Below are 7,911 nucleotides of genomic sequence, written 5' to 3'. Positions count from 1 at the left end.
CACACCACAGCTCCCTTGGGAGAGTGACGGGTCACTCTCATGTAACCCCGTTACAACAGCTGTTATTTCATGTCCTGATGAATTACGACCGCTAAAGCCGTTACGCCTGATGAATGATGCGACTATTCAAATTGATGACATTTTATCAACCACTTAGTCTAATGTTCTATATGTTTTGCTATTCGCAATGATTCTGCAATTTACGTTTCGTCCAGAAACTTGGCTACAGTAGCTTTACAACCGTTCACGTTTCTGTAGCATTTCGTGAAGGGCGTTTCTTAGTAGTGTTCTGCTAAGTAAGTGATGATACATTACAAGATCATAAAGACTAAGGCGTTATGTATGTGCGTCATTTGCATTTCTAACGCTCTATTATCTGCATTTGCTGAGCCTAAACTAAGCTGACGTCGTGCGATCGAAAGTCTTGCCATTTTGCTTCTGTCTTGCATTCTGTCCGTTTGTCTTGTTTGTTGATGTCATTTACTTCCTTTCCAACAAATTAATGCGATCGAACGTTTTCATTATAGCACATACATGATTCCGTGCACGTCGGTAGCAGCTCAATGCATTGGTCTATGACCACTCGAATTACCTAAATATATGGAGTTGAAGACACATCAACCTTTGATTGAGATGTGTTTGAACCGTATGATAGCGTTGGTGCCTCGTAGGTGAAGCCTGTAAACATGCTTTTTGGTAGACCAGAACCACCCGACGATTTACTTAATGGAGTGCCGCTCACGGGCAGCTCTGTAAACTCTTTGTCGAAATTCGACGTATCTCCTTCTTCTTTAGACTGTGGGTCAGATGGTTTGAAAGGCGGTTCAGCCCATAAAAGACCATCCCAGTCCACAGAACGAAAGAATCGGTGGACTTTAACGTCACTTGCGCCACGACTACCCAAACGTTTATCAGGCTCGCGATGGAGCAACGACTGGATAAGTGAAGCCGCATCACGACTTAAGTAATTTGGTATTTCAAGTGGTGCCTCACGAATGCGTGCAAAGAGTTCTTGTCGATTACGTGTGTACCATGGAGGAAGACCTGTAAGCATCTCATACAATACCATACCAAGTCCCCACCAGTCTACAGCCGTTCCATGTCCCTTGCGTGCTAGCACTTCCGGTGCCAGGTACTCGGGTGTACCACATAGTGATGTAGCCCCACTGTCGATCTCAGTGACTTCGTCCTTGGCCAAACCAAAGTCTGCGAGCTTAATGTGCCCCATTTCATCAAGTAAAATGTTCTCCGGTTTAAGATCACGGTACACAACACCCAGTGAGTGTAAATGCTCAAGTGCAACCACAAGTTCGGCGGCATAAAAGCGCGCCATTTCTTCGTCAAACTTGCCCATACGTGAGAGATGAAAAAAGAGCTCTCCACCAGGACAATAGTCCAGTACAAAGTAGAGCTTTGCTTGGGTTTGGAAAGCATAGTGCAATCCAACAATAAAGGGATGACTAGCTACACTAAGCACACGACGTTCAGTCTTCGTATGTTCCACCTGTTTACGCTTAAGTAAGTGGGACTTGGTCAGTATTTTCATGGCAAAGACTTTACTGTTATTCTTCTTGCGCACAAGTGTGACTTTCCCAAACGATCCTTTGCCGATCACACGAATGAGTGTAAAGTCCTCAAGGCAAATCTTGTCATCAAAGTTTGTGCTTTCAACAAGCGCGTTAAGTTCCTTTGTCAACGCGCCATTGTCATTCATGATATTTGGATCAGTGCTCATCGTTTGTATCTGTTTAAAAGAAATCAAAATGGAGATTGCTATTGCTACGACGTAAAATGAGCGACACAATGTGCTCTAGACGCTGGAAAAACGGAAACTGACCCGATTCAACGCGACAAGTCACAAAGCGGTATACAACGAGGCGATAGGTGTGCTGAAGATGCGTCCCACTAGCTGAAAGTTCACTTTTCTGTCGAACTATTTCCACTTTATGAACCCAAAAATGCTCAAGTTGATCGCTCGTCAGTGCTGAATATTGCTAAATTACCTTCCGTCCTTGATGGTCCGATCTCGCCCTCTCCCCCCCTCTGGCTCGACATGGGTCCTAACGTGCGTCAAAACTTGGGTTTTTTATTCCACTTGAATTTAAGACATAGGTTTTATATCATAAGCCCAATTGATCTTAATAAAAGTCAAAACTCTCAAAATCAATACCGAAAATATACCAAACATGTCGAAAACCCGGAAAATGGCGGACGAACTCTATGAGACTAACGTTGGCATTCAACGCACCATACAGACACATATGACATGGGATCAACGTCGTCAGTTGGCAATTGATATCTCAAATTTAGCTCCACCTGATCTTTCTGGTGTTTTGTTAATAATACGCAATTATGGTCAAGTTCTTGAGATGCGCGAATTGCTACCACATAAACAGCATGTGTTACCATGGGAAGAGCATGTTCAAGATAATGTACAACTCATACCTCGAAAAGAAAATTGGGATAATATTCAATTGCAGTGTAGCTTTCGCTTAGATCATGCAGATGATGAATTGCTTCAGCAGCTACGGCAATATGTTGACGACTGTTACATTCCTCACTTTGTTCCAAAAGAGAATTGTAATATTTGTGAAGGACTTTGGTCATGTGGGCGTATTGTTTATTGTGGTAATGATGCATGTCCAATTCGAGTACATGAAGAATGTTTTGGTGTTGTCCTGCGAGAACAAATTGACGGTCCATGGCGTTGTCCGTCATGTTTACTTGGCAAGCAGCTTGTATGTGCTGTCTGTATGCAGTATGGTGGACCACTTAAGCCTTTAACTATGTCTGAATCATCTTCAGGTGATGAACAAAAGTGGGTACACGTCTTGTGTGCATTGGCAATTCCAGAGTTATTGATGCGAGATGTTCCCACTATGGAGCCTGTCGATGGCTTTGAAGAAATAGACAATGGAAGATTTCGATATTTATGCGCTATCTGTCGCAAACGTGGTGGTGCTTCCGTTATATGTGAGGCAGAGGGTTGTAATGTGGGTGTTCATCCACTCTGTGCAGCTGATGCTGGCCTTATGATTGGGAATGAAGGCAATTTGCTTGGAGTGTACTGTGATAAGCACTTGCCTACTTCTCGAATTCCAGGAGCCAAGCGCTGGATTAGTGATGAGGATCTCGTAGAGGAGATTATGAGCGAGTATTCGATTGACGAAGACTTTGATGCGGACGATAGCGATACATTACGTTTTAGTGATACTGAACGCTACGCTTTTGTACTAGAATCGACCCCATACTATCATTGTCAACAACAGTTGCTAGGTTCAACTGCTACATTTAACTTTGGTCCAGCTCCATTTTCAGCAATTGGTGATCAGACTAATGATATTGACCGAAAAACTTTTTTCGGGACGAAAATCACTGCCAATGCTTACGTACCACCGGCTATGGTCGTTCAGAATCTCAAAACGCAAAGGCCGATGCTCTACCCACCTCCAACGTTATCGTCTCGCGTGATGCGACTGGGTCTTCCCGAGTTTCCAAAAGAAACACATTTAGTTGGAGCTATTGTGGAGTATTCAACTAAAGCTAAGGATGAGTGGCTACGCGCTCGTGTGGTGCAGTGGGATAAGGAGAAGAAAGAGCATCTTGTGCATTTAATAGCATCCGACCAGAAGCTATGGACAAAGCTGAACGTGGAGAATTCATTGATACTGTACCTCCCAGATGAAGTGAATTTAGTGGATGGTCCAATTGTGAAGCTCATACGTCCCGTGATCAACGGCATCGTGCAGTGGCGCCCTAAGCCACGTCAGTTTGCACCTGCATCACCATGAACGACTGTGTACGATAGAAATATTAAACACACTTATAACTCTCTAAATACCTGTCTCTGTTTACCTAACTGCCATGTGATCGAATCGGTAGTTGAAGCTTGTCAAATGTCGAGTCTCATTTTCGACAGTAATGGCCATAAACTTTTCACCATTTCTTAAAACGCTTGGAAACAATCAGACACGTTGTTCAGCAATGTTTCGTTCGAATTGGGACTTGGTATCACCGTTTACTTGGCTTGATTCATTGGCTAATGAAGAAGAGTTTATGGGGCAAAGTTTTGACGAGCTCTACCCATCAACTCGTGTTCTTCTCTTCCCTCGTCAACGACAACGACAACTTGACGAACAAATGACCTATTCAGAAGGAGAGAGTATGGAGAAAGAGGAACCATCGCGTATCAATAAGAATGCAAAGGTGACGAACAATTTCTTTGACGACTTACCTGCTGGTGCAAAACTGATGGACACACAAATACCAGCGAATCTATCACCACCCGATTCTAAGGCTAAAGACGGTTTTTCCTTTTGCACCTACTCATACAGCACGTGTTTGACAGTGGACGACAATGGTTGTCGCGTAAATAGTACGCGTCGTCGTTACGAAGACTCGGATGGGCGTTTGAAAGCGCAGCATAAACGCCAAATTGGCACGTGTGAGCTTGAATCAACATGGAAGCGATCTTCCGATCAAGATGAAGGGTCGGTTGAGAATAAGGTCTCATCCGGTTCGGTTGAGGGTTTCGAAAAAGCGTGGAAACACACACCTTTTGGTGTTGCTGAAGAGCAAGCGAAAGCTCATGGCGCGAAGCAGCAGAATGTACTGCCGGATCAGCCTCTTGCGCAGGAATTGCCTTAAGGAAGTTGTTGTTTAATACATATGAGCATGTTATGAAAGGATCAGTGAGAAATCGAACAAGAAAAAAAAATTTACTTTGCTGCTTTAATTACATTTTGATGGCTTCTTGTCGTTTAGTAACACGCTCAGCACCCTTTGTCTGGTGATTGCATAATGTATGTGACATCAAAACAGTGTTCTTATCAAATCTCAACGTCTTACTTTTCATAAAGAGACATGACGTCTACTTCACAACCAACATTCGCTATGGTTTGCATGAACAATGTCAATCGTAGTACCGCAGCTCACGAAAGCCTTAGTGCAGCAGGTTTACGCGTTTGTTCCTATGGCGCTGGCAAGATGGTGGCATTTCCAGGCAAAAGTCGTACTGACGCACGCACGTTTGATTTTCTTACGGCGTACTCGGACATGCACGATACATTAAAAAACGAAAATGCTGCATTGTATTCAAACAACGGTGTCTTGCAGATTTTAAAGCGAAATATGGCGCTTAAGACCGCACCCGAGCGTTGGCAAAGTCTTAATCATCAGCAGCTTTTGAATATCAACATTGTCATATGTCTGGATCATGCCATGTTTCTTACAGTTCTTGAAGGTGCGGAAGGATATCATTTTATTGACTTGTTTATTGATTTGAAGTGTTGAGTCTTAGATATTAAATGGCGAATTCAACAAGGTTTGAAATTCAAACAACTTCATATCATATGCCTCGACATTGTAGACACACCTGAAGAAGCTTCTTTGGGAGGAATTTGCGTGCTTGAGCTTTGTCGACTACTGAATGTACAAACTACTAAGTTGACAGAAGAGTTTGTCAAGAAAACAGTAGAACAGTTTGAAAAGGACAACAACCAGAAACTTTTATATCTAGGACTGCACACAGAACCTTAAGGGATCCATGCTCTAGTTCTAAACGAGATTTCCATACGATAACCTCGTGTTTTGGCCTCACACATGATACAGTTGTTTCACGACCTGGTCGTGGAAATGACTACACGATCCATTAAAAGTAATGTGCGCCTAGTGCAGGAGAAACTTCGCCTTTAAGAGTCTGCGTTTGGGAATACAGAAAGGATGCGCTTTTCAAAAGATATTAAGGATAAACCTTGAGACTAAGTTCCAATATATACGATACTCAAACTTCATTTCTGCTTGACGTTTGACAGCCCCATACTTCTCATTAGTCAGTGCTCACAGTACACAAAAAGCGTACGCACAATGTACAATTGTGCAAGATGTGTGTGTAAAATAGTGCAGTGCATATTTTATATCAAATGGGCCCCGACTTTATCGTAAGCTCAGCATTTTGACAGTATATGTAATAGTTGTTGGAATTAGAGCTGAAGGTCATGGTTGTCCCCCTCGATGTCCGCAGCGTGCTCTGTACTTTGCGAAGTCAAGCTTTAAATTTGTCCGGCGTATGCTTCACAACTTGTCTTTCTAATTCGGTGTGCAAACTGAGTGCGAATCGGTAATCTGGCCATCATTCGGACCCAAGAAAGAGTCCCTATGGGGGTACGGCTGTAGGCGGTACTCCTGACGGGTGGTAAGCTGTGGAGTCAGAGGACGCTCACAGTGTGGCCTTCTCGCGCTCATTTGATATTGGCGCGAACGGAAGGCCCACGCACACAGGCATGTAAAGCCTCGGCTCCGGCGAGCCTAGCAAGATCAGATATACTGATTCATAATTTAAGCTTGACGAGACCTGTCGAAGTCGTTGTAACTCTCGCGCTTTATGACAAGCGAGTTGGGCTTTTTAAGTTTCATTGGTGACGGTTTCCCATAAAGAGCTCCGCGGCGGGGTCTCGCACTACTTTTGCCGTAGGAAACGCGCACAGAGTGCATATCTCATGCATACAGGGGGTGTCGGGTAAGATAGCATCGGTCTCGGCGAATATATGTTGCCAGGTGAGAGTGATGGCGACACTTCAAGACTCTAGAGTCGATACGACCGTTCCTAGACTCTCTCACTGAGAACGGCTTTAGAGTCATCGGCCAAATTAGACGCATCTTGCTTGAAATATCGTTGGACCAAGGTGAATACGAATAAAATACAACACAAATTTGGTTAAGAACCATAGATTAGACACAAGGGGGTGATGAATGGCCATTATTATCTTAAGCAAGTCTTGATCGCTCCAGTTTTATAACTCCACATCTTTGTCCTTTACCATGGTCGTTGGCATGACTTGTCGTGTGTTTTTAGGTCGATACAGCCCCATATCCTTCTCGCCAATTTAAAGCCATTCATCCTTGGCCGATGGGTATTTCTGTTTGGCTCATGCATAGCAAAGCCAATATCTGGCCGCGTGCTCATTGTGATTTAGTGTCCACAAACGACTGAGACTTAAAAATCATCGCTTCATCTATACTATTCTCCTTAATTTCATGCTGTTGTACAAATTTTGCATCTGCTCAAGATTGGCAACCTCGCCGCGTTATAATCCATATTATTTAAGAAGATCGTCGATAGTATTTTTTAATCTGAGTCGTAAACTTAATCTTCGTTTTACTCGATACGCATGCCCACGAACTTTCCTTCCTCTCATAAATTTTAAATCGTCAGTGCTTTAAGATTCGCAGACACCAATTCCTTCTTTGACGGCGTAAAAGGGAGGTTATTTACGTAGACGCCTGCACTCATCATGTCATTTCCTTGATAACGAGATGTTCGAAATATATCGGAAAATCCAACTATCAACAGTTGAGTACGAGGAAGTTCGCTTTACAGCTTACATCTCACTTGCCTTTAGTGATCCAAGAAGAGCCTTCTGGAGCCTTATTTTTTACTCGTGCCTCCTTGCCTACGAAGATCTACGTCATTAAATTTATGCTCTGGGTGTTATGAACGATTGCTCTTTCATTTCTGCCTGGACATATGCCCAAAAACATGCCTTCGTATATTCCATAAACACCTCATCAGTTATTCTACATGAATATCATATATTCTATCGTTCCGCATGGTACAAGACTCGCCATGAAGCTTTCATCAGCACCATCCGAGCCAATCTTGGTCTTAAACACTGATTTTGTAATAGGTTCGCGACGCCTTTTGTTGGTCCCATCACTACCCACACTTCATTACTCTCCATGTGGCTAATCTCTTTGCATCGCTCCACCCTCCCCCCGTTCGTCAACTTGCTTGTTGCTACTTAGTGAAATTCTGAACACTAAAAATTCCCGTTTGAGTCGACATCGATAGACTGCTCGTGTGCGTTATCTTTGGTGCGATCAAATCCTGCGTGTGCCCCCGCAAGTCCGCTG

The 7,911-nt window shown here is 43.5% G+C and overlaps 5 protein-coding genes across 5 annotated transcripts; 4 read left to right on the top strand and 1 right to left on the bottom strand.

Annotated features, from left to right (window-relative positions):
- Nucleotides 1-592: 592 nt before the first annotated feature.
- PHALS_10336 (agc protein kinase) lies at nt 593-2,055 on the bottom strand (the record flags this gene model as incomplete). Its single annotated transcript, XM_024725742.1, has 3 exons — nt 593-1,779; nt 1,838-1,933; nt 2,004-2,055. The coding sequence occupies 3 exons, from the start codon at nt 2,053-2,055 to the stop codon at nt 593-595; spliced, it is 1,335 nt and encodes a 444-aa protein (XP_024576488.1).
- Nucleotides 2,056-2,186: 131 nt separating this feature from the next.
- Nucleotides 2,187-3,791, top strand: PHALS_10335 (related to nto1-component of the histone acetyltransferase complex; the record flags this gene model as incomplete). The annotated part of the gene is made up of 1 exon (XM_024725741.1): nt 2,187-3,791. One exon carries the CDS (start codon nt 2,187-2,189, stop codon nt 3,789-3,791), a length of 1,605 nt encoding a protein of 534 aa, XP_024576487.1.
- A 130-nt stretch (nt 3,792-3,921) lies between these two features.
- On the top strand, nt 3,922-4,647 carry PHALS_10334 (uncharacterized protein; the record flags this gene model as incomplete). The annotated part of the gene is made up of 1 exon (XM_024725740.1): nt 3,922-4,647. The coding sequence occupies one exon, from the start codon at nt 3,922-3,924 to the stop codon at nt 4,645-4,647; it is 726 nt and encodes a 241-aa protein (XP_024576486.1).
- Nucleotides 4,648-4,863: 216 nt separating this feature from the next.
- Nucleotides 4,864-5,538, top strand: PHALS_10333 (rna polymerase ii subunit a c-terminal domain; the record flags this gene model as incomplete). Its single annotated transcript, XM_024725739.1, has 2 exons — nt 4,864-5,242; nt 5,300-5,538. 2 exons carry the CDS (start codon nt 4,864-4,866, stop codon nt 5,536-5,538), a joined length of 618 nt encoding a protein of 205 aa, XP_024576485.1.
- Nucleotides 5,539-6,156: 618 nt separating this feature from the next.
- PHALS_10332 (uncharacterized protein) lies at nt 6,157-6,420 on the top strand (the record flags this gene model as incomplete). Its single annotated transcript, XM_024725738.1, has 2 exons — nt 6,157-6,162; nt 6,211-6,420. 2 exons carry the CDS (start codon nt 6,157-6,159, stop codon nt 6,418-6,420), a joined length of 216 nt encoding a protein of 71 aa, XP_024576484.1.
- Between the last annotated feature and the right edge of the window lie 1,491 nt (nt 6,421-7,911).

The sequence above is a fragment of the Plasmopara halstedii genome (assembly GCF_900000015.1).
Source record: "Plasmopara halstedii genome assembly, contig: Scaffold_470, whole genome shotgun sequence".
In the NCBI taxonomy this organism is placed as follows: domain Eukaryota; phylum Oomycota; class Peronosporomycetes; order Peronosporales; family Peronosporaceae; genus Plasmopara; species Plasmopara halstedii.
The sequence above is the reverse complement of the archived record's forward strand: the minus strand, read 5'-3'. Positions and strand labels throughout refer to the sequence as shown.